Here is a 25,462-nt window from a genome sequence, read left to right on the forward strand (position 1 = left end):
GGACTCCCCGTCTTGTGCTCCTGAGTCTGGGACCTCCCTCCCACCCCCAAACCCGAACTCTACTTCTCCACATCGGCGCGCCCACCCCGACTCCTCCTGGCCCCCTCCCCTCTCGGTTCCTCCTAATCTCCACCCTACCCCCTCCGGGAGGGCTAGGATCGTTGCCAGGGAAACAGCCCCGCCTCCGGTTTCCAGAGACACGGCCTCTACCTCCCAGGGACTACAGCGATTGGCCGGTAGAGCTCGATCGTCCCGCCTCCTCCCTCTACACCAACTGCTAGGCACTAATGGTCGCCAGGGAACGCGAGGCACCTTTCTGATTGGGTGGAGGGGGCGCAGGCTGGCTCCACCTACCCCCGCGGCCAAAAGCGCCAGCGGGCTGAGTGGGAGGCGCTTGGCGTCTGCTTTAGAGTCGGGCGTATGCTTTCAGAACTTTTCCCGCCCCTATTTACCTTTCATTCCGTCTCGCCTTTTTGAAGAAAGCCAGGGACCTGGAGACACACAACCTTCCTACCCCGGTCTCCCGCATACTTCCTTTCCCAGCACTTTCCTTTCTCCCACACGTTTCTGGTGCTGAAAGGGCCAGTTGGCGGATCCTCCCGCAGAAAGGAGGCGGCTTTCTTTTCTATCACCTGCTTCTCCCTTCCACCTTCCCTGAAGTGGGATCCGTAGTCCCTAGTTCCTGGACTTTCTCACAGGGAGACAGGGATCCTATGGGAGTTACTTCCACGTGAGGGTGATGGAGTTCAGGAGAAGGAGAGAACCATCTGGCCTTTAAGGGAGCTAAGAACTCTCCAGTCCTGTCTGACTTGGGATAGAAGCTTGTAGAGGAAGGGAACCTGAGGAACACTGCCCTACGTGCAGCTCTGAATCAAGGAAAAAGTGACCCTGGAAAGACAACTTCATAGGATCCAATGCTTGTCCCTTTTTTTTTTTTTTTTTTTTTTCCTCTCACCCTTGCTGCTGAAACTATTTTGGTAGTGTTCTTGACAGTTGATGAGCCAAATTCTCCCTGTATGCATGATCAGGAGCCATGATTGTGTTTTCTTGTTGCCTTCTCAGACAAATGAAGGGAAGAAAGTGGTTAGGAGGAAAGATGGCATCTTCTATTCTCCTGAAAGAGATGAGAACAAGAATCTGGAGAATTCCAAGCGGTAAAAGCCTAGAGAAAGCAGGCTTACAAGCAGAATCACAATTATCTTCCTAGAAATAAAGCAGGAGTAGTTTCCCCTCCAGAGGAACAGCTTCCACCTCCACACCTATCCTAAAGCCTTTGGCAAGGATGGCTCACACTGCCCAGCACTAGATGGTCCACGTGGGCAGAATACAGTACTCACGCACTCACACAAATGAGAACAAGTCTCCTTCATTAGACGCTTTTTCTCTGACCGCCAAGCTGCTTACCCACCAGAAAATTTACACAGGAGAGCAGTTGTTCCCTGCAAAGTGTGTGGCGAGGCCTCCAGCCACAGCTCTGAAGTGGTCCCATCACCTATACTCTCCACAAGCCCCACGTATAGCAGGAGTCAGGCCAGGGCTTCAGGCTCCTCTGGCACCATAGCATTTCCCCATGGAAATTCAGTCTTACTAGTGCCTAGAGTGAAAGAGTGGCTGACTTCCTGGTAGGCTCCTCCAGTACCAGTCCTATCCACGCAATGGACCTTTGAGAAGCAACCAGCCATAGCAGTGAGAGGCCCTAAGCACAGGGAATCCTCTGATGCAGGTTCCAACTTGACCCAGCACCAACTAATCCAAGGCAGGAGTCCACTGACCTTATTCTATCACTGTGCCCTGGTGAGGAAGAGCTGTGTGTGTGTCCTGAATTGGGGGGGGGGGGGGGGGGGGGTGGGCACCTTGTCCACAGCATCATTCCTGGTGTGCAGCAGCACTGGGGCAGAGCTATTGACTGTGCGGCCAAGGCTTATGGTCCAGCCAACTTAGCCAACACCCGAGCAAAGTTTCTCAGTGTGAGGGGGCTTCTGCGTGAACTGTCATTTCCCTGCATGCAACAGACAAGCCCTCTAAGAGGCCTTCTGTCAGATGCTACAAGAGATGCCCCTGTATTTTCAAGATTTCAGGTCCCCAGGAAAAGCTCAGCCATGGCACAGGCCCCTTTGGGACAAACAAAGAAAATGGGAGTCTTTGTGTATGGCTAGGTCATCCTCTGACCTGACACATTTTGCAAAATTAAGAGCAGCTAGAAAGTAATGTTTTGCTCAGCGCATCATTACCAGGCATAAGATTCCATCCCAGGAGATTCTGATTCAATAGGCCAGAGACAGAACCCAGGAAGCTAGCTACATTTTAAAGTTACTGCATGGGATTCTGTGGCAGAAAGGCCTTATTTTGAAAAAATTCTGGCATAGAGGCGCCTGGATGGCTAAGTTAAGCGTCCAACTTTGGCTCAGGTCATGATCTCACAGTTCACAAATTCAAGCCCTGTGTTAGACTGTGTGCTGATAGCTCAGAGCCTGGAGCCTGCTTTGGATTCTGTCTCCCCACCTCTTTACCCTCCCCCACTTGCACTCCCATCTCTCTCAAAAAATAAATAAACATTAAAAAAAAAAAAAAACTGCCCTAGAGCAGGTTTTTGCTTCTTTGGCTTGTAAACATCTTTGCACATCCTGTTCCTAGAAAGATGCACATGAACATTCAAAACTGTTTAGGGGTCTTTAAAAGCTCAAGTCAATACTTGTCCTTATTTTACATGCCTTGGACAAGCTAGGAATGGGTCACGTGGTCATGACCTCAACCTTTCACTCTAGCTACGTGGATGGGGCTCATTTTGTCCAGTGCAGACAAGCATCTCTCCTGATGCACCAGGAAGCCCTAGGAAAACTGTTTTCCTGGCTTAAATTGTTCAGGCTCTGAGCCTCAAAGACCTGTGGTAGCAGAGAGAAAAGGGAGCTCCATCCCTGGTGGCGGTATTCATGCCAAGAAATGAGGAGCTGAGAACAGAGTGAGGCTGAGCCATAAGTTATTTCATTACACTAAAAAATTGATTAGGAGCGCCTGGGTGGCTCAGTTGGTTAGACAGCTGACTTCAGCTCAGGTCATGATCTCGAGGTCCGTGAATTCGAGCCCCGCGTCAGGCTCTGTGCTGACAGCTCCGAGCCTGGAGCCTGCTTTAAATTCTGTGTCTCCCTCTCTCTCTGCTCCTCCCCTGCTTGTGCTGTCTCTGTCTCTCAAAAATAAATAAATGTTTTTAAAAAAAAATTTTTAATTAGATTAAATGGTGGAACGTTGGGTCACAAAGGCAGGAAGCAGAGGAGCTGGGTCTGGTTTTGGGCCCCTAAGCAAGCCTTGCAAACTTCAAAGCACTCAGAGAAAGTAGTAATTATGGTACCTTTAATTGGTAAGCTGCGGGCAGGGTCCAGATCTGGCTTTGAAGCTGAGCTGACAACTGGTGTTGCAGGCTGGGCTTTCCCCAGGCCGTTCTGAGGGTTTAGGCAAGGGAAGGGTTGTACACTGGCTTCTCTAGGGAATTAAAAGCTGATACAAATGTAGCTCCTGTTGCCAAGGTGCTCTTTTCACTTCACGTCCCCCTTGTGACAAGGTGGCGCATAAGCCAATCCTCCCAGTAAAATTTAGGGTAAGTCAGGTCTTGGTAAGGTCCGATTTGAAGATTAAGTTGGAATCAAGTCAGTTGATTACTTCACCTGAACAGTGTCTTTTCACCAAATTTTCTACCTCTTCCTTTACAACAAATCTGGTTTCTTCCTAACGTAGGCCAGACACGACTGGGGCTGAGTTGGGTGAAGAAAGCAAGTGCATACAGGCTAGCAGAAGACACAAGACCCTGGTATTACTCCTTGAGGTGAAGGTGAAGGGTCATCCTGGCCAGAGGCAGGAACGGGTCCACTCCTGGCTGGCTGCTTCATCACCTGGGCAAGGCTGGACTTGACCACAGAGGAACTGGTAGTAGGTGGATAATGGAGTCACAGGTGATACAGCTTGGGAATAAAGATGAGCACGGGTCCCTTGGCTGCTAATCCCACATGTTCCTGGCCTGACCCCTTTGTTTGTGATGGGCAGTAGTTAAAAAGGAGAAGAGGCAAGCTTTGCTTCTGTTTGCCCTGGAACTCTCATCTTAGGCTGGTTTCTCTCTTGCCTTGCTCTGCTATGTGTGTTTTGTCAGTCATCTTGTGCCTGGGCTTCACCGATACTGGGTTCCTCTGTCCCTAGTCCAGGTCATTGCTTAGAGCCATTATAGGGAGTGAGCAGATGCCTCCAGAACCTTGGCTGAGACACTGGCAAGGAACTCAGGAGTGCTGTGGCCAAGACAGCTGTAGACCAAGAACCCTGGAATATCACTCTGTATGTGACCTTGGACAGGTTGTTTGGCCTCCCCCAGTCTCAGAGTCCCCAGATGAAAAAAGGATGGAAAAGCCAAGATCCCTTCCAGTTCAAAAAGATGACGAGGCCCTCCTCGCTGGCTCGAGGGTGGCTTAAAGCCTGAGCAAAAGGGCTCTCCCAGGGTGGCCCGAGAAAGACTGGAGGGCACATTCAGAGCCTTCCTCTTCAAACACAGGAACTGCCGGTCAGCTGAGAGTCATACCGTGGCCTGACAGAGATACCACTCGGTCTGGGGCAAAATATACAATCCTGACAGCCTCTTCCTGACTGGACTGTCCTTTCCAAGCAAGATGGTTCCTTCCTCAGGTGGTTATGAGGACAAAATGAGTTGATGGACAAGACAGTACTTTGTAAATCAGAGAATGTGATACAGCAAACATCTGAAATAAAGCCTGCTTTTACTTCTCTCCTGCCACCCTTTCACATACATGCTACCTGAATCCCTGATTCAGGAGAACATGAATGCTGTGGACCGGTTTGCAAACTCAAATGACTAGAAGAAACCAAGAGGTCATGTAAAATGAGGGGGAAATGCCAGATAAAGAGGGCCTGCTTTACCCAGGGGCATGGACAAGTAATGACAAGTGCCAGCTGATGCTAGTCAGGAGGTGACATGGAGTGGTGGGCGTGCTGGACAGCTGCTCCTAGGCTCCTCCAATTGAGGTTTCGTGGGAGCGCAGGTCAAGTTCCCAAATCTTTGGATTTTTCAAAAGAGCCCAGAAACCTGAATTTTTGCGCGCAATATCCTTTTAAATCTTAACCAAGATTTTGGGACACTTGAAAATGCTGGTTGGGCCAAAAGTAATGTTTTAAATGTTGCTGCGAGCCAGATTCAGTACACGGCCATCAGTTTTCAAGCCCTGCAGTAAAAAGACAACGGGTAGAATAAAGTTCTCTTCTACCTCAATCCTCTTGACACGTCTAGGCTGAGAAACGGGTCTTTTCTTCCCCCACAGTGGATGTCTTGTGGAAGTGCTTACCTCAGCCCTAACTCAGCAAAGGGGGCTTCTAGAATCTGGGAGCAAGGTGTCAACAGATCAAGCTTGTGAAGGCCTAAGATAAGATGGTCCTCGTCCCCCAGGTCCACCTCTTGTCCAGAATTCTGTGACCTCCCTGGAGCTGCCACAGAGGTTCAAGCCCCTGAGCTAAGCCTGGGCCTCAGGCAATGCCTAGACCTTCACCCTTTGCCTTGCCATCTTACAGACCATCACCATCACCCACACTCCTGGAATATTTCCGGGTAGTGCTGGAAGCCCACAGGTGGGTCCAGCTCCCCTTGGCCAGGGGCCAAGGGCACAGGCAACCCGCTGGCACTCCGGCCCCTGTGCCCTCCAGCACCAGGCCTATGGACCCACTGGTGCTTGGCCATGGCTGACTTCTGGCCAAAGCACCTGCCACACTGAGGACAGGGGTAGGGGCGTTCACCACTGTGGGTACGCCGATGGGCTGCCATTTCGGAGCTCTGTCGGAAGCAGCGCCCACAGTCTGGGCATGGGTAGGGCTTCTCGCCCGTATGGGTGCGCACGTGGCGCCGAAGGTCTGACGCGTGGGCAAAGGCACGGCCACAGTCCGCGCAGGGGAAGGGAGTCTCGCCACTGTGGACCCGCTGGTGCTGGTAGAGGGCAGAGCTCTGGCTAAAGCAGCGGCCGCAGTCGGCACAGCGGTAGGGCTTCTCGCCTGTGTGGACCCGAAGGTGAGTGGTGAGGGCAGAGCGCTGGGTGAAGGCCCGGCCACAGTCCAGGCAGCGGTGGGGCCGCTCCCCACGGTGGATGGCCCGGTGCTTGCTCAGAGAGGAGGCCTGGCTAAAACCCTTGCCGCAGTCAGGGCAGCAGAAGGGCTTCTCACCCGTGTGAGTGTACAGGTGCTCCACCAGGGTAGAGCGCCAGGCAAAACTCTTCCCACACATGTAGCAGCCATGACGCTGGTCTGCCCTCGGGACAGGGGGATGGGCACAGAGTGGGGGGCGACCCCGGCGAGGTGCCTTGGATGGCTGCTCCAAGCCATAAGGGAGCCCAGCAGAAGGGTGTTTCACAGTCGTCAGCCCAGCAGGCCGAGCTTCCGCAGAGAGGATCTTCTCTAGTGCCTCAGTCCCTTCTCTTTGTCCTTTCTCTTCCTTGTTTCTGGAATCTGCCGGGAGGTAAGGGGAGAGAGAGCTCAGACTCTGGCTTGTCCTGGTCCTTAAAGCCAAACCCCAAATGGTGACAGAGAAGCCTCTTAGATACAGAGCCACCTTCTGGACCCACCGCTGCTGCCTCTGGGACTCGGCTCAGTACAGGCGGGGAAGCTCAGAGTGACACCTTTTCCTGAGCTGCAGAGGACAGAAAAGACGCAGAGACAAAAAAGGAAGGAACAGGGCACCGTACATTCTACCTCAGAGTTAGGGAAATGGGGGAGGGGAGGACATTTTTGCTGGATCACGGAGGAGGAGTGGATGTTTAAGGATGCTGTCCAGGCAGCAGGAACAGTACAAGAGAGGGATGAATGTGGCTGGCATTGACAAGTACACAGGGACAGGATACGGTGCAAGGATGAACTGCAGAAAGAAAACAGTGGAAGCCAAGAGAATGGAGATGCCACAAAAATATAACCAAAAGAAAGAAAACTGAAACACAAGGCGGCAGAGAAGCTGGAGGGTAGGAAAATGGCGGGAGGGATGATGTGAAGCTCAAAAGAGCTTAGGGACCAACAAGTGGTGAGGGGCACAGATTCGCTGGAGAGGCCTAGGCAGAGGCCGGCATGGTAACCTCAGCTGGGAAAGCAATTCAGGGAAGAAAATGAGGAGCAGGGTAGGTGTTGGCACAGGGGAGCAGGATGGGTCAGGCCCAGAGGAGGTCCCAGGAGACGCAGAACCCAATACTTCACCTGTGTCTGCTGTCGTCAGACACTCTCCCACCTCCGGATCCCGGGCATCCGGGCCCCACAGGTCGGCCTCTTCCTCCACCCAGGAGATGAGGGCTGGCTTGGTGCCTCGGAACCCTGGGGGAGGAGAATGCAAACCCCACGCTGCCGGGAGGCCCTCCCCCTGCGGTCCCGACTTCCCGGACCTAGGGCCTCCCACTGCCCGAGCCGGCCCGGAGGCCGGGCGGGGTGGGCGGGGAGGTGGCCCAGGCGAGCAGGCGGGGCCTCACCGAGCGCGCCCAGGTGGCCGTAGGTCTCCCGCATCACGTCCCGGTACAGGGCCCGCTGTGCGGGCCGCAGACACCCCCACTCCTCCGGGGAGAAGTACACGGCCACGTCCGCGAAGCACACGGCGCCCGGCCTCCTCCGCTCGCGCCCGGCCGCGTCCGGTTCCCCCACGGGGAGCGGGGCCGGAGGCGGCGCCATGGAAAGTGCCGGGCCGGGGTCCGGGGAGCCTCCCGCGCCAGAAGCAGCCTCCGGGCCGGGGTGCGGGCCGGAAGGCCGGGAGCGCGGCAGCCGGCCCCTCGAGGGCCCACCCCGCTGGCCAACGACCAAGAGCTGCCAGCCGAAGGGACACAGACCATCAGAAAGAAATGGCGGCAACGCGTCGCGCGAACGTTGCTCCTACGCAACCGTGCCCAGATGACGCCTCCCCCGGGGTCTCCAGGTGGCTTTGTCCTCGAGCCCTCAGCCAAAATGGCCGCGACGGCTACAAATGCCGGTAAGGGCGGCCCGCTCCGCCCGGCCCACGGAGGGGCGGCGGGCCACCACTGCCCCGCATCGGTTCCCGCACCCGTCACGCCGGGAGGCGCAGTCTCAGCCCCGCCAGGGTTTGCAGAAGGCACGGGCGCGGCGGGAGGTCCGGCCTGACCCCGCCCAGGCTCTGCCTTTGTGAATTCCACGTTCCTAAATGGGTTTCCACCCGTCACTGGATGACAGCAGCCTTTTCCGAATGTTGAAAGGAGAAAAATGTAGTGGGGTAAAAGAGAACCTTCTCTACTGGACGCTTGTTCGAGCCTGATGTTCTGGGAGCTTCTATTTCAGGAGATGGTGGGGGCAGCTGGGGGAGAGTAGGATAGGGTCTGTAAAAGGTCAGAAGGACCCGCTTTCTGCAAGCTTACTCTCCCCCACTTGCCCTGCAGGAGGCCTCTCTAACGTCTGTTTACCTCTAGCTCGAGCCTGGCTCATAAACTCCTCATCACAGAGCCTCCTGCCGCCCTTGCCCTGCGTGAATGTCCCACTAACTAGCACCTTGGACTAGTCACGGCTGCAACTGAACTCATCCCTTTGGTCCTCCAGCCTGCTCCTCTTGGGGTCTTTATCACGGAAACGGCACCAACTCTCTCCATCATTTCTACCTTGAACCCCCCTCCCTCCACACATTTAATTGACAGCTTACTCTGTGTCCCTACTTGCCTTCATAAATACCCTTCCCTAAGAAGACTTGATCATTTTCCTTTGGTCAGCTAAATCACAGCATTTCACACACCTCATGGGAATGCACTTCCCTTCAGCAGGTCTGGGGTCTAGTCTGGAGCTTTTCTCTGCTTGCCTCCTTCCAGAGGCCTCCCTGAGCCTTGCGCCCAACACCTTGTATCTGGTGGACACGTCTCCCCACATCGGAGGAGCTGGGCAAGTAGAGTTGATCACAGCAGAAAAGGGGAAAAGGAAAAGACAAAAAGCCTGGAAAAGGTAAGCATGCAGATTTGCCCAGGGACTCGACTGAGCCGTAGTTCCTCCTAGCCTCTCACACCACTGAAGGACATAAGAAAGAAAAACAGATTTCCATAAGACTAATGGGGTTTTCTCATCTGTCAGTGCCCGCTCCTCATGGTGGTGCCTCTCACACACAGGCCTAGAAGAGCTCTGGGAGTGCTGAAAACCCACAGAGGGGTCTGGATGCTCCTGAGGAAGAACCCAGGGCAGGATTCACACCCATGTCAGCCCCTGAGGTCCATGGCACCAGGCCGGGGTCTCCTGGTGGTTCTCTGACTAAAGTACCTCCCACACTGGAGACAGGAATAAAACAGCTTGCCTGTGTGAGTCAGCAGGGAGCATGAAAGGTACTAGCTATGGCAGAAGGAGTGGCCACACTAGCTGCAGGCACAGAGTCCCTCTCCAGGTGAAAGGTCATGCCAAATCATGCCTGCACTTGGTGTAGGGTGCTGTGTGAGTAGCAGACACTGAGGCTGGGTGTAGAGTTGGGGCTTGGGAAAGGCCTGGCTACATACAGGCACCCTTGGCCACAGGCTCGAAGCCAAGCTAGTGTCTCTCACCCCAGGGGCTCATGACATCTCCCAAATAGACTCCTTCTGCTGACCCCTTCCAAATGTATCATTTTTCTGAGTGGCTGTTGTGAAACACAGTAGATTCAAACTCTACTCAACCTTCACAACTGCAGATGGGTACCTAGCCCCTGGAAGCACCCACCTAGACTGTGTTGGTCACAATCGAGGGGGTCACAAGTCAGGGCCATTTCTACTTTGAAACCAACCCAAAGAGATACCCTCATCCAGAGGAGCAGCTGTTACAAGGTACAGGCACCTGGGGACAAAAAGGTGAACGGCCTCCATCCTAAGCTTTAATTCAGACACTGCCACTGTCAGAGTTTGGATGATTCATACTGTGACCTGGCCATGGGACCACTGGATGCCACAGTCAATTGAGAAAGAGAAGGTCAAGACTCCAGTCTCCAGTGGGTAATCATAAATTCAGGTCAGCAAAAAGTAGTAAGGAACATGATGGTGTTTCTTGTTCAACAAAACATGTTCCCTTCCAGCTGGAACTGAGACATTACCCCCACCTCTCATCCTTCTTTCTCTCTGGCATCCTCTTGGGGATCCTGAGCATCTAAACCCCACAGCTGGGCCTCCTGCTCCCCCCAGGAGATGAGGACTGGTTTGGAGTCTGGGAGTCCTGGGGAAGAACCCAAAGCACTCAAGAAAAAACTCATTATTTAAAGAAAACATATTGGGCATCTCTTGTGTGGCAGGCATTGTTCTAGGTGTTCTGGGTGTTGGAGACGTTGGTGAACCAAGATAAGATTCCTGCTCTAAGTTTACACTAAGCTCTAAATTTAAACTAAGGGAGAGCGATGTCACCTATTAGCTATGGGGGCGCAGTAGGGAGACCTTCAGGCAGAGCTACAGAGCTAAAAAGCTGCAGTTGAGTCTTCCTACATGAGACAGAAGAGCTCACAAAAGATGTTGCATTAGGGTCATCTAGTTAGATGTCTGTCCTCCAAAACACAGATTTCATGTAGCTGGAACCCATGGGATCATTCGCCTGTAGGGAGAGATTGGGTTTGAATTGGAAGAGGAGATTAGCGTGCCACGGGCCTTCACGCTATGGTACACAGGTTCTGAACTTTTTGCGTAAGTCCTGGGGAGCCACTGGAGGTGTCGGGTAGAAGAGGATCAGTTATAAGTTTCAGGCCGATCTGGCGGGGATCACGGGAAACGAACCCAACCTAGGGGAGAAGTGGGGGCGAGTCTGGCACCCAGACTTACGCACCTCACCCGCCCCCTTCCCTTGAGATGCGGGACGACCAGACCTCACGGAGCGCACCCAAGTAGGTGTAGGTCTCCCGCATCACGTTCCGGCACACAGCCGACGGCACGGGCCAGAGATATCCCCATTCCTCGGGGAAGAAATACGCGGCCACCTTCACGAAGTTCGCAACCCTCGGCCTTTTCTCCCCTTCTCCTTCCTGACCGGCCTTAGCGGGCACCTCAGCAGGGCGCCGGGAACTGGGCCAAGGACGGAGTCGGGGTCCCCACCCCCACCCCCCAAGGAGAGACGCCCGGGATTCCGCCTCCGGGGAGCTGGGCTCTTCCGGGCCTAGGCGGCCGGAAGTAGCCTCGGCGGGGCCGCTCTAGGACGGCGAGAAACGGTCCGTTACGCGAAGTTGGTGGTCCCAGGTCCGAGAAAATAAACGCGCCCTCAGAAAAGATGGTGGCACTCCAGCGTCTTCCAATTTTAGAGCGAAGCATTTAATAGCATCATTATGGGTCTGGTGGTAATAACCTGGTGTATTCCGCCCTCGAGTTGTCTTCTGCTGTTCCGCCAGCTCTCTTGGGAGGCCCTCTTGCCCATAGTTAAGATGGCCGTGGCCGCTTCGGCGTCTGTGCTCCCGTTTGGCGAGGCAAAGGGGAAGAGGCTCCGGTGCGTGAGCGCCGGCGGCGGCCCGGGGTCCTACGGAGGGAAAGGGGGCCAGGACTAGGGGCTGCCGGCCTGGTGACCTTCTCTCAATCCGGGTCAGAGGGCCCATTCCGGTCTTACAAGAAAGATTATGTTCAGCAAGTTAGTTCATTGCTCAAAAATATTTTTTTCATTTGCAAGGTACAGCATGATATTCTGTGACGCCTCCTCACCGTTTCTTAAATGCCTCCAGATATAGCCTGTCTGTGGTATTTCCATACATTTGCTACGTCTTTTTTTTTTTTATTAAAAGCTTTTTTTTAATGTTTTAATTTATTTTTGAGAGAGAGCGCGAGCAAGCAGGGGAGGGGCAGAGAGAGAGGGAGACACAGAATCCGAAGCAGGCTCCAGGCTCGGAGCTGTCAGCACAGAGCCCAACACGGGGCTGGAACCCATGAAACGTGGGATCATTACCTGAGCCGAAGTCGGTCGCTTAACCGACTGAACCACCCAGGCGCTCCCATTTGCTGTGTCTTTAACGGAGGACACTGGGCCAGATGCCTCTGGATGCCTTAGAATTCAGCTATTTGACTGAAGAGGAAACAAACCTAGTTGTTCCCAAGGTCAGGCAACCCGTTAGTGACTCCAGGTCTTGAGACTCCTACTAAATTCGAGCCTCTTCCACCATCTCGCCCTGCTTCCTCCAGGCCTGTTCCAGAAAAGCAGCTGAAGACTTTGAATGTACTGACCCCTGCTGACCTACTGAAAATGAACAGCATTCTCCATTTAAGTGATGACTGTATAAAAAGTAGATGAGTTACTGAAAGACATGGCTCAACTGTTGTTTTTTAAATATTTTTATTTATTTTTGAGACAGAGACAGAGCATGAGCAGGGGAGGGGCAGAGAGAGAGACAGGGAGACACAGAAGCTGAAGCAGGCTCCAGGCTCTAGGTTCTGGGCTGTCAGCACAGAGCCTGATGGGGGGGGCTCGAACTCGCGGACTGTGAGATCATGACCTGAGCTGAAGTCGACCCCCCAGGCGCCCCTCAACTGTTTTGATACTCCAGTTGAAGGTGCTCCCGGATTTCCCAAGCCCAGGCTCCTCTAAGAGAACAATGGCAGCCTGTACAGGGGCTGCAGTGGGTTCTGTGATAACGACTAAGACATCAATAATGTTACTTTGATCATTTACTGTATGCCAGACTGTTCTAAGTGCTTCCTCCGGTTAACTCATTTAACCCTTACAATCCCTCAAAGATAAGTGCCCTTCTGGATCAGGAAGCTGAGGCCCGAGGGGTGACCTTGCCCCAGGCCACACAGCTAGTAAGTGGTGAAGCCAGGATTCAAACCCAGGCAGCCTAACTCCAGAACTCATGTTGTAATGCCTCAAACAATTGAACGTACAACCTCAGCAACCAGAGAGAGGTAGGGTTTCAAGCCAGGTGACCAAGATGTAGTCGTAATGCGAGGTGGATAGGAGGGCAGAAGAGCTGTTTCTGGTCGCATGTACAATTCCATACTGTCATATAAATGTAAAGAGAAAAAAAATGACAGGTTCTGGTAAGTATTGAAAGTAAGTAAAAGGGTTGTATTTAAGGGTCATGTCAGGGCAAAAAATATATGTGTGTGTCATTCAGGTGTTTCGGAGGTATGTGAAATTGCTCTGGAGGAAGGGTGACAGGCTTCCCAAAAGGCACTCTGTTGCAGCTGTCACCAGTGGGCTCCTCTTGCTTAGGCCCTTGATGGTTTGGGCCTGGGTCACCTGGCTGGTCTCTGGGCTTCCAGCTTTTGCCTGTCCCATCCATCTGACACTGCAGCCTGGTGTAGTGAAAAGAGCAGGCTCACCCACTGAGAAATCGAGAGCTTTGGGTTCCAAGCCTACCTCTGCCCCTAATTCAACTGTGTGATCTTAAATAAGGTCTTTAAGACCGGGCCTCAGCCTTTCTCAGAGCGTATTCTGTGGAACAGTATTTACAGGAGAGCTTCTGGAAAGAACAAGCATTCTTCCCCACACCCCTCCTCAGCAAAGAAACCTGTTCCACCCACAGCTTCCTAAACCCTGCTTAAACCTTTGGAACCAGCTCCCAAGCGCTCCCTTCCAGCTCTAAAATGCTGCAGTCCACCCTGTCGTCGCCCCCACCCCCCACCCCAGGGCCCCCCCCAGGAACTGGCTCCTCCATTCCACCTCCTCACTCAGCCAAAACCTTATCATCATTCCAGGCTCCTCTGATGCCTCAGCCCCCACATCCAGCCCACAGACAGGTCCTGTCCTTTTAATTCTCAGTGGTTACCTCTGGTCCTTCTGCTACTCTCCATTTCCACTCTGCTTGTCCCACTGCAGCCCATTCTTAGGGCAGCCAGAATGGGTTTGCAAATCACATCACCTTGACACTCTACTTAAAACCTCCCAGTGGTGGGGCGCCTGGGCGGCTCAGTCGGTTAAGTGTCTGACTTCAGCTCAGGCCATGATCTACGGCTCGTGGGTTCCAGCCCCACGTAGGGCTCTGGGCTGACAGCTCAGAGCCTGGAGCCTGCTTCGGATTCTGTGTCTCCCTTTCTCTCTGCCCCTCCCCCCATCCTTCAAAAATAAACATTAAAAAACAAAACAAAACAAAACCTCCCAGTGGTTTCTATGAGGTCCCTAGAGCAGTCAAATTCATAGAGGAGGTGGAATGGTGGTTGCAGGAGCCTGGGGAAAGGAGTCGGGAGTCAGTGTTTAATGGGTACCGAGTTTCAGCTGGGGAAGATGGAAAAGTTCTAGAGAGGGATGGGATGGTGGTGATGGATGCACACAATGTAAATGTACTTAATGCCAGTAAACTGTACACTTAAAAATGTTTAAAATGGTAAAATGTGTATATTTTATCACAAGGCAAAAAAAAAAAAGAAGAAAGAAAAAAAATCATAACCCAGTGGCTTCCCAATATATTTAGAATCAATCCAGACTTGGCACCGTGGCCAGCCAGAGTCCTGTGACCCACTCCCTTCCCCCTCCTCCAAGCTCACCTGTAATTCTTCTCCACTCAGTTCCTCCATCCAGCCACTAGTGTCCTTTCTGCACCTCACCCAAACTCATCCCTACCTCAGAGCATGGCGTCCGCTATTCCGTCTGTCTGGGAACCCCTGCCTGCCCCCGACTCCCAGCCTCTGAAACCCTGCGCTCCCCCACTCCCACATCCTGCCACTTGACCCCTTTCCCCTTGGTTCTTTCTCATCGTTTGGAACTCCGTTCAGAGGTCTCCTCTGTACCAAGGCCTGGCCTAAGTACCCATCTGCAACAGGCACTTTGAGCACATCTCTGTCTTAGTACCTTTGTAGTACTTATTATTTAGTTACAATACCTTGTCTTACTTAGGTACTGGCTTATCACTTGTCTCTCCCCACGCTTCTCAAAAGTAAGTTCCAAAATGGTTCCTATGTCTGTTTTCCCTGCAGTATCTTGCACACAGAATAGTGCCTAGTTCATGGCAAATGCTTACTATTTGTTACTTGTTAAATGGATACATGAGAAAGAAAGCAGACAGCACTCCCTCTGTGCCTTAAGCTGCCCTGGGCAACTCTGTGTTTGATACACTGTGCCTGGTTCTGCTCCTCCCTCCCTGGTGGGGCCTCTTCTCTCCAGCTTCCCTTTCTCTTTGACTCATCCCTCTCTAGGACTGGTCATCCCTTGGCCTCTACGCCTTCCCACTTGCTGGCTCCCTTGCTCCAGTTCTCCATGCTTGAACCCTCTGGGGCTTACTTGTTCATAGCTCATATTGTCAGTCACCGAGCCATGCAGATTCTATGGCAGAAGCCTCTCCTGAGTATCTTTCTCCCCAATTCAAAAGTCAGCAAACCAGAGCAGCTGCAAGAAACAGTCTTGCTGGGGGCACCCGGGTGGCTCAGTCGGTTAAGCTTCTGACTCTGGGTTTCTACTCCAGTCAAGACCTCACAGTTAGTGGGATTGAGCACTGTGTCAGGCTCCGTGCTATATGGAGCCTGCTTGGGATTCTCTCTCACCCTCTCTGCCTCTCCCCTACTTGAAGTCTCTCTCTCTCAAAAATAAACCAACCTTAAAAAAAAAAAAAAAAAAAAGGAAAAGAAAAAGTCTTTAGCCTGATCGCAGCTCTCACTCACCTTTACCTGGGAGCAAATGCCGAACGGATTCCTAGTCCGGTCTCCTTACTCACGCTCCACACTGTTTTACAAAGACATCTTCAGACAGCACTAGTCAAATAGCCCTGCTCCTATTCAAGACCTTTCTATGGCTCCTGAGTGCCTACAGGGTAAACCCCAAGCCCTCCCGCTGGGATCTGTGACCTTCCCAGGTTACTGCAGGTGTCTTCTATGACTCTGTACCTGGTTCTTTACCTTTCACTCAGGTGGAGCCCCTGACCACTCCCTATACATGCCTCATCTGGTTGATATCTTTCCTTTCCTTCAAGGCCAGTTTGAACCACCTCCTCCAGGAAACCTTCCTTGAATCAGAAGACCTGTCCAGGTCTCCTCCTTGCCCTCTTCACATACTATTTTGTATTGTTTTGGAATAACAATAACCACTGTTTATTAAACTCTAACGTGCCAGGTTCTCTTCTGTATTATCTCATTTAAAAATTTCTTTTCTTAATGTTTATTTCTTTTTGAGGGAGAGAGAGACAGAGCGTGAGCAGGGGAGGGGCAGAGAGAGGGGGAGACGCAGAATCCGAAGCAGGCTCCAGGCTCCGAGCTGTCAGCACAGAGCCTGAAGCAGGGCCCTTACTCACATGCTGTGAGATCATGACCTGAGCCAAAGTCAGACGCTTAACCGACTGAGCCACCCAAGGGCCCCTGTACCCTCTTATTTAATCCTTACACCACTCTTATGAGGTAGGTGCTTTTATTATCCAGGTTTCATGGATGAAGAAACTAAGGCACATGAGAGGCGGGGCAAGAAGTGACTTGCTAGGGACTGCACTGCTATAAAGCAAGTGAGTCAGGGGGCGCCTGGGTGGCTCAGTCGGTTAAGCCGCTGACTTCGGCTCGGGTCATGATCTCACAGTCTGTGAGTTCGAGCCCCGCGTCGGGCTCTGTGCTGACAGCTCAGAGCCTGGAGCCTGTTTCAGATTCTGTGTCTCCCTCTCTCTGACCCTCCCCCGTTCATGCTCTGTCTCTGTCTCAAAAATAAATAAATGTTAGAAAAAAAAAAAAATTAAAAAAAAAAAAGCAAGTGAGTCAGGGTCCGAACCCAGACAGTCTGACTCCAGAGACCATGCTCTTAACCTCTACTCCACACTGTGCCGACTTTTTATCCTTTCTATGAAACAAGGCTCCCTTTGCCTGAAAATCTCCCTCCCACGCACACCAATTCCTACTCTGCTCTATTTCTACTCTAATTCCTACTCATGTCATGGGAAGCACAACCATCTCCTCCAAGCTGCATTTCCTGGTGTATCACCAGCCAGGATGGGTTAGGTGGTGCCTCTGGGCTTCCTCCATCATAGCCCCAATCACTATCTTCCCACATGGAACTTGGGACCTGAATCCGAGTGAGTCTGAGTGTCCCTGGAGCCCAGCACAAAAACCCACAGAGGCCTTATAGGGTGTTTGCTGAATGAATGAATGGGATCAGCCTACTTTATCCCAGAATTCCCTTACCACCTAGCAGTCTCCCACAGAAGCCACTCAACATATGGCCACTGAATGTTGATGGCACTTTCTAAGTGCAAGGTCACCGGCCTTGATGGGACTCTGTTTCCTGCTGAGACTCCCCCAGGAAGGCAGGGCTAGACCTCCGCCCAGGCCTCCTTTCTCACCTCAGCCACACCTGAGCCCCTGATCTGTTTTCTGTCCAGATAGGACTGCCCATTGAAAGTGGCAGATAGAAGCGCCCGAGTGGCTCAGTTGGTAAAGCGTCCGACTCTTGATTTTAGCTCAGGTCATGATCTCACGGTTTGTGGGATCGAGCCCGGTGTCAGGCTCTATGCTGACAGCATGGAGCCTGCTTGGGATTCTCTCTCTCTCTCCCTCTCTCCCTTTCTCTCTCTCTGCCCCTCTCCCGCTCGCTTGCTCGCGCTCGCTCTCTCTCAAAATAAATAAATAAGTTTTAAAAAGAAAAATAAAGTGGCAGATTTCTAGGCACTGTGTCAGTTTCCAGCTTTGCTGCCTTATAGCAGTGACGCTTTGAGAAAATCACTTTTTCTCTCAGAGCCTCAGTTTACTCATCTGCAAAATGTGGCTGCTGATATCCATGCCCTGCCTCTTTAGCAGGCTTCTTTACATTTTCCTTAAAATGCATAAAATATCAACAATAATTTGTTCTTCCCACAAATGTTTATTGCACAATTACTATGTTGTACATACTACCTTGTTAAAATTTCAGCCTTCACAGTAACCCTCTGAGGTAGATATTATGAATCTCTATTTTACAGGTGAGGGAGCTGAGGCTCAGGGATGGCATGTGACTTACCAGCTGTACCTGGGGACAAGTTGCAGAGACTAGATCCGTGCATCTGTGTTCTTTCCACCCACTTCACTTCCCAGACTCCCTGCTGCTGTCAATTAGCCAGGGCTTTGCCACCCCCTGGGGCCTCCCCAGGCCTTAGTCCCCTCAGCATTTGCTTCCTCTGTAGAGAAGCAGCAAGGGCTGGTTTCTGAGACCCCAGAAAGATCTCGGTGGCATGTGCTGCTGAGATGAACACTTTGAGAAAAGTCTACCCTCTTCAGTTTTTTAGAAAGCCTGAGAGGGGAGTAGCATCAAGTTTAATCTATTTGAATCTTTACAGGCACTTTTCTTTTTACAAGTTTGAAAACTTGAGGGATCCTCGAGGGAAGCCCAAGGGATGAATTTCTGGTTCCCAAATCCCTGACTCGGGAGCCTCCCTGGGGGGCCCAGGCAGTCCAAGGTCAGGCTCCACCCCAGCCTGCTGGAGCAGCTCACCCGCACTCCTCAAAGATGTCCGGGTAGTGTCGGAACAGCACCGGCGGGTCCCGGTCCCCCCGCACCGGAGCCCGAGGCACAGCCCGAATCCCAGGTCTCCGACCGCGCCGCCCCCCAGAGCAGGAGCGATGGATCCACTGGTGGGCTTCCACAGCAAACTTCCTCTTGAAGCGCATGCCACACTCGGGGCAGGGGAAGGGTCGCTCCCCTGAGTGCATGCGCCGGTGGCTGACCAGCAGCGAGGGGTAGGTGAAGCGGCGGCCACAGTCTGCACACACGTGACGCCGCTGGCTGTCCTGTGTGTCCACGCCAGGCACCGGGACCGAGGGCTGCACACCTGTGCTCTGGTTCCAGGCAGCGTTGGTGGGTTGCTGTGCTCTTGCCGAAACCTTTCTTACGGTCCAGTCAGGGTTGTGTTTAACCAGCTCTTTAGAAGGCTCCTTCCCAGGAGTCTTTCTGGGTCCCTTGGCTCCTGGCCCTTCCTCTGGTGCCTCTTCCTTCTTGTTTGGGGTGCCTCCTGGGAAACAGGAATTAAGATACGTTTTAAAACACATTTGCTTCCACCGTCTCAGGTTATAGGATTCTTTTACTTAGGAAGTGTCAGAAAAGTACTGTCCAGCGATTAAAACACAAGCTTTGAAGAGTGACTTATCTGGGCCTTGGTGTCTCAATGTAGCAAATGGGATTCAAAGGTTTCTTTACTTCACATGGTCTCCGGGAGGATTAAATCAGTAGAAGCATGTTTGGCATTTAGTAAATGCTCAAGAAAACAGTAGCTATCACTGTTGTGTTTTCTCAATTTTTTTTTTGTAGGGTAAGACTTTTACAGACGAGGAAACATTTGCACAAGAGCATTCAGCTAGGGGATGGTGATGGGGGGGGAACCAAGTTGTTGATTACTGGGCATTTTCTCTTGTACCACTTTGCCTTGCTTGAGGAATGTGAAAGGCAGACCTGAAGCCGCTTCCATTCCTAGGGGTTTTTAATTGTTCTTGAAAAGGGAAGAGTGGCTGGTGTTTTCTCCAAGTGGGACCTAGAAACCAGAGTCTTGGACTTGGGCTCCTACTTCTCCTACTCTGGTCCTAACGTGACTACTGTCCCAAGTTCTGAAAACTTTGTACCAGGTCTGTCTTCTTTCCTCTTTAATATCCAACATTGGCAGTCTCTTTAATTCCTTTAGGGACGCTGGCAGTGGGGATTCAAAAGAAAATTCTGTGAAACAGGAAGCCCTGGAGCGCCAAGGGAGGGGGGGGGACTTGGGACAATCCCTCACCTCTCAGAGCTCCTCCCAGGCTTTCCCCCTCCTCAGGATCCTGGGCGGCGGGACTCCAAGCCTCACTCTCCTGTTCCATCCAAGAGATGAGGGCTGGTTTGGGGCCTGGGAATCCTGGGAGAGAACAGGGATCACAGTGCTGGCCTGAGAGGCTGTCCTGGGAAGATGGCATCCCCCTGCCAGGGTAAGGGCACCTCCTCAGAACTTATGCTCAAGCTGGACAAGTTCTGCAACGCTCCTGCTTGAAGGAAGGGGATGCGGGATGGAAGCACTCCCTACCTAACCTGAAGCCCTGGGAATGGAGGTGGCTGTGGTGCTGTTGGTGGAATAGTGCGGGATTAGAGCTCACAATCCTCTCGGTCCTCACGTCATCTCCCCTGTGAACCCCAGTGAAGGAGGAGGTGGGGGGGATTCTGACCCGGGGCCTCACCGAGCGCGCCCAGGTGGCCGTAGGTCTCCCGCATCACGTCCCGGTACAGGGCCCTCTGCGCGGGCCGCAGACACCCCCACTCCTCCGGGGAGAAGTACACGGCCACGTCCGCGAAGCTCACGGCCCCAGGCTTCTTACAACCAACCCCGGTCTCCCCCGGTCTCAGCGCCAGGAGCGGGGCTGGGGGCGGCGCCATGGGGCCTCCCGGCCCCGAGCAGCGGCCGCCCTGTCCCCCAGGCCACTGCCTCCCCGCGCGCGGCCTCAGCTTTCGTCGTCCACAGGAAGGGCTCCGGAGGCCGGGGCCCCGCCCAGCCTTAGCGTCCGGACGCAGTCGAGGGCACCGAGGTAGCAGGGACTGGCTGCTAGGGATTCGGGGGGGTGTGATGGGGACAAACAAAACCCCTCGGTGTTTATTCACTTCATGGCAGCTTGGATTTAGATAGCCGGGTTAAGAGACCCGGAAGGTGTCTTCAGAAAATATGGCGACATCCTGGCTCCAGTTGTCTCTGGATTCTTTAAGGGCGCCATTCCTTGATCATACCAAACATGGCGCCTATCTGGCTTCTCCGGCCTCAGCGGCCACTTGCCCTCAACCACAATGGCCGCTGCAGGTGGGGTGGGAGAGGAGATAGGCGGGACGGGGCGGAATGGGAACTGGGTAGAGGTGGGCTGAGGGGCGGAGCCTTCCTGCCTTCAAGAAGGATGGACGGACCGTGGCTTCCAGCACCGCTCTTTGCCTGCACTGCCAGGCGGCCGGTGATTGGTTCCAAGAGCAGGAAGAGGCCGCACCGCCCGGCCGGCCGGGCGAGTGGAGCGTTGGAAATCACCCCTCGTTCGGCTGGCTATGGAACCTCTGGCGGCCCTCGGCCCGTGTGGCGCTGCGCATTGTGTCCTCGACGTTGTCCCTCCTCGCCTTCCCGCGGCAGGATCTGGAATCCGGTCCCCAGCCCCAGAGACGCAAATGCTCTGGCCAAGCCCTGGGGTACAGCCGAGGTAGAAACCAGGTACACGTTTACCGTTGGGACCACGGCTGTGGATCGCGCCCGACTCCTTGCATCGCGGGACGGCTGTCAGTCTCTGGACTGGAGCTTAGGGGGAGAACTTGGTTGGTGAGGTTGGAATCGGAATGGGGACATTTTTAATTACATTTTAATTTTTTCCAAATTAACTAATAGTCATGGTTTTTAAAAAGTAATGCAAAGGTTTTTAATGAAAAAGGCAGCTCCCCTACTCTTTTCACTCTGTTCCCTAAAGACCACTTTGAACTCTTTTGTTAATTTGAATTATATGTACATAAAGTAAAACGCACAGCTCTTCAATGTAAAATTCGCTGAGTCTTGACAAATGCATACAACCGTGTTAACCATCACTCAAAACAAAATACACATCTTAGATGTCACCCCTGAATGTCTCCTTGTACACACTTTCCAGTCATTACACAATTTTTGATTGTGGTAAAATACACATAACAAAAACTAATTTTATACCTTAAAATTCAATAGCATTTAGTACATTAATAATATGCAAACATTATCACTACTTTCATCACCCTTAAAGGAAACCCCCAACTCTTTGAGCAGCCACTCCTCATTCTCCCCTTCCTCCATCCCATGGTAATCACGAATCTTTCTGTCTCTATGCATTTACTTTTTCTGGATATTTCACAGAAATGGAATCCTGCAATCTGTGGCCTTTACATGTCTGATTTCTGAAATTAGCAAAAAGTTTTCAAGATTCATCAATGTAGCATTTATCAGTGCTTCACTCCTTTTATGGTTGAATAATACTCTACTGTATGGATATAGGTTTTCCCTGCTATCTGATAGTAGAATGTTTCTATGAAACCTTTCTTTTAAAAAAAAGGTTTTTTTTACATTTATTTTTGAGAGACAGAGTGAGACAGAACACAAGCAGGGGAAAGGCAGACAGAGAAGGAGACACAGAATCTGAAGCAGGCTCCAGGCTCCAAGCAAGTGCTCAGCACAGAGCCCAGTGTGGGGCTCGAACCCACGAACCATGAGATCTTGACCTGAGCCGAAGTCAGTCACTTAACCAACTGAGCCACCCAGAAATGGTGTAAAGCCAAGAAACAATTACCATTAACTTATATGGAAAACTTTTTTAAACATTTCCAGACCCCAAAAATAACCTCTCTTAGGCTTTACTTATACCGTAGGACGCACAAAATAAATCTAGATCAAGAACAGATACTCACACAGTTCAAAGCTATAGTAGCTTGATGCCAAGGGGCTGAGTGTAGTTCCCTGGGAAGGAGCTTGGTGGGGCCACTCTTGCTGCTTGGGGTGCAAGCTGCCTCTGTAAAAGCAAAAATTCTTTTTGGCTCTCTTTCAGTTAGTGAAAATGGGTACTAATGTAGGTTTTTTTGTGTTTTTTTTAACAAATATATTATTTCAAATGGTTGTTTATTTTTGAGAGAGAGAGCACGAGCAGGGGAGGGGCAGAGAGAGAGAGAGGGAGACACAGAATGTCAAGCAGGCTCCAGGCTCTGAGCTGTCAGCTCAGACAGAGCTGAGTCAGACAGTCAGACAGAGCCCAACGCAGGGCTTGAACTCATGAACCGCAAGACCTGACCCGAAGTCGGACGCTTAACCAACTGAGCCACCTAGGCACCCCTTAACGTAGGTTTTTCTTAAAGTGAAGTGGCCTAATGGGAGCTTTTGAAAAGTGAGGGGACACATGTATACCACATTTTGTTTACCCATTCATCAGCTGATGGAAATTTGAGTTGTTTCCACCTTTTGTGTTGCTGTGAACGTTTGTATAAGGCATTTTGTTTAACAGCTTTGAGATTAAATTAGCTCAATAGATACCTCTTGCATTTAAATTGTACAGTTTAATGGGTTTTGTATGTTACATTATTTTTTTAATTGTAAAATACACAAGATATAAAGTTTGCCATTTGAACCGTTTTTAATTTTACAGTTCAGTGGTGTTAATTACATTCACAATGCTGAGCAACCATCACCACTATCTACTCCCAAAACATTTTCATCACTGCAGAAGGAAACCGGGAACCCACTAGGTGGTCATTCCCCATTCTCTACCCTGGCTCCTGGTTAAGTTTTAATCTGCCTTATGTGTCTATGCATTTGCCAATTCTAGGTACATCCTGTAAGTGGAACCATATAGCATGTGTCTTTTTGTGTCTGACTTATTTCACTGCCATCTTAACCATCCCCACCATCCTCTCTAGAACTTTCTCATCTTCCCAAACTGGATCGATACACCTTTTTTTTTTTTTAAGTTTATTTATTTATTTTGAGAGAGAGCGAGAGTGGGATCAGGGGAGGAGCAGAAAGGAGGGGAGAGAGAGAGAGAATCCCAAGCAGGTTCCACACCATCAGTGCAGAGCCCAACTCAGGGCTCGAACCCATGAACCACGGAGATCATGACCTGAGCCAGACACTCAACCGACTGAGCCACCAAGGTGCCCCTGGATCAATATACTTTTAACTCTTAGCCACTTCTTCTGGAGCTTTCATTTTTAAAAATACGCTTTTCTTGTTTCTTGATAGACTCATTTTAGAAATTGTTTGTGAGCATCCTGCAATGATACTTGCTTGGTTTCTAGCCCCATTTTGCTCACTTTTTTTCCAGACGTGAGGTAATAAATTTGTGAAATTTCCTATACATGCTGTGATTATGTTTCTTTTCTGGTCAGTGTTTGCTTTTTTTAAATTAAAATGTATTTGACATATAGCAGTGTGTAAATGTAAGGTGTATAACATGTTGATTTGGTACATTTACATATTGTAATATTGCCATTGTCATTGTTTGCTTTTAAAAACTTTTTTTTTTCAATTTTTTTAATGTTTATTTATTTTTGAGAGAGATGGAGAATAGCGGGGCAGGGGCAGAGAGAGGGAGACACAGAATCCAAAGCAGGCTCCAGCTCCGAGCTATCAGCGCAGGGCCCAACGCAGGGCTCAAGCCCACGAGCTGTGAGATCATGACCTGAGCCGAAGTCAGGCACTTAAACCGACTGAGCCACCCAGGCACCCGCTTTTAAAAACTTTCTAATTATATTTCCTTTCTCCTTGCATCATCTGCCCTTTCTGCTTCTTTAACTTGTTCTGAACTACCAGGGATAGCATCAAACCTCAAATTCCCATTCCCCACCCCCACCCCCACCCCCCCCACCCCCGCCCCGGGAAACCTCCCTCCTTGAGCCCTCAAACTGGACTGGGCCTTAGCTGTCGTCCAGGGTCTTACTTCCCCACTGTCCTGGATTGTATCCTCTGCCTCCTAGATTCAAAATCCTCCTAGTTTTTCAGTCGAGATGGATCAGCTTAATGGCTTGTGGCATTGGACTACAGATACTAGATAGCTTTATCCCATTGGGAATATTCCTGCAATCAGGCAGGTGCCATTTGGTCCTTGGATTAACAAAACCCTCCTCTCTGTTGACGGCAGTCCACTGTCTGGTCTTGGAATCACTCCTTGCTTGGCTGTCCTGCCTGCGCTAGCACCTGCTGTCCCCGCCCCTCCCCCTTGTGTTCACAAATTATTCATTGCTGCCCAAGCTAGTGCCTTTTTCCGTCTTTGTATTTTCTTGCCCCACCTTTGCTGGTTTTCACTGAAATACTTCTGGCTTTTGGTGTGCCTTCCACTGATATCACCTCAACAGTTACTTGCTTATTTTATAATTTTTTAAAACTTGAGTCCTGGAGGGGCGCTTAGGTGGCTCAGTCGGTTAAGTGTCCATCGTTGGCTCAGGTCACAATCTCACAGTTCACGAGTTTGAGCCCCATGTCCGGCTCTGTGCTGACAGCTCAGAGCCTGGAGCCTGCTTCAGATTCTGTGTCTCCCTCTCTCTCTCTGCCCCTCCCCCACTCATGCTCTGTTTCTCTCTCTCTTAAAAATAAACATTAAAAAGAATTAAAAAAAAATTTTTTTTAACCTTTATTTATTTTTTTGACACAGACAACGGACGGGAGAGGGTCAGAGAGAGCGGCAGGCACAGAATCCGAAACAGGCTCCAAGCAATGGGCACGGAGCCCAACGTGGGGCTGGAACTCATGGACCGCGCGATCTCGACCTGAGCCGGAGTCAGACGCGCAACCGACTGAGCCATCCAGGTGCCCCAAGCTCAGTTGGTTCAGCATCGACTTCGGCTCAGGTCGTGATCTCACGGCTCGTGAGTTCCAGCCCCGTATCAGGCTCTGTGCTGGATCCTGCTTCGGATTCTGTGTCTCCCTCTCTCTCTGCCCCTCCCCTGCTCACTCTGTCTCTCTCTCTCTTCCTCAAAAATAAACATTAAAAAAAAAAAAACAAACCTTGAGTCCTGGAGGGGCCTCACTGCACTCACAGTGATGAATAGTGTAGAAATAGAGTAAGGAAAAATGTGCCTCCAGATAGGAGTCTCCTTCCAAGCAGAGAATCAACTTTACCTAAAGAGAAACTACAAAGGATTTCACCTGGACCAAAAAATACTTTTGTGTACTCAC

General features: G+C 51.4%; 2 protein-coding genes across 7 annotated transcripts in view; both read right to left on the bottom strand.

The window, feature by feature from the left end:
* Nucleotides 1-136: 136 nt before the first annotated feature.
* On the bottom strand, nt 137-9,023 carry LOC125928086 (zinc finger protein 764-like). Of its 2 annotated transcripts, XR_007459552.1 has the most exons (4): nt 7,485-9,023; nt 7,219-7,332; nt 3,347-6,483; nt 137-1,114 (listed from the first exon to the last, which is right to left on the bottom strand). XR_007459552.1 is itself a non-coding variant. In XM_049638651.1 (3 exons), exons 1-3 carry the CDS (start codon nt 7,678-7,680, stop codon nt 5,570-5,572), a joined length of 1,224 nt encoding a protein of 407 aa, XP_049494608.1. In that variant the 5' UTR covers nt 7,681-9,023; the 3' UTR covers nt 3,228-5,569. The 2 variants fall into 2 exon arrangements, 1 of the variants encoding a protein (XP_049494608.1); XM_049638651.1 differs by lacking the exon at nt 137-1,114 and having other exon boundaries at nt 3,228-6,483.
* Nucleotides 9,024-9,445: 422 nt separating this feature from the next.
* The window catches only part of LOC125928083 (zinc finger protein 688-like), a 52,880-nt gene continuing 36,863 nt past the window's right edge, over nt 9,446-25,462 (bottom strand). Inside the window, exons 1-4 of one of the 5 annotated variants that reach the window (XM_049638645.1) lie at nt 19,995-21,049; nt 19,565-19,678; nt 18,292-18,808; nt 9,449-11,448 (exon numbers count right to left, since the gene is read on the bottom strand). In XM_049638645.1, coding sequence (XP_049494602.1) covers nt 11,352-11,448; nt 18,292-18,808; nt 19,565-19,678; nt 19,995-20,190 — 924 coding nt within the window. In that variant the 5' untranslated portion in view covers nt 20,191-21,049 and the 3' untranslated portion in view covers nt 9,449-11,351. The other 4 variants (XM_049638649.1, XM_049638647.1, XM_049638646.1 and 1 more) reach the window with 4 other exon arrangements.

This window comes from Panthera uncia, chromosome E3, assembly GCF_023721935.1.
Source record: "Panthera uncia isolate 11264 chromosome E3, Puncia_PCG_1.0, whole genome shotgun sequence".
Classification (NCBI taxonomy): domain Eukaryota; kingdom Metazoa; phylum Chordata; class Mammalia; order Carnivora; family Felidae; genus Panthera; species Panthera uncia.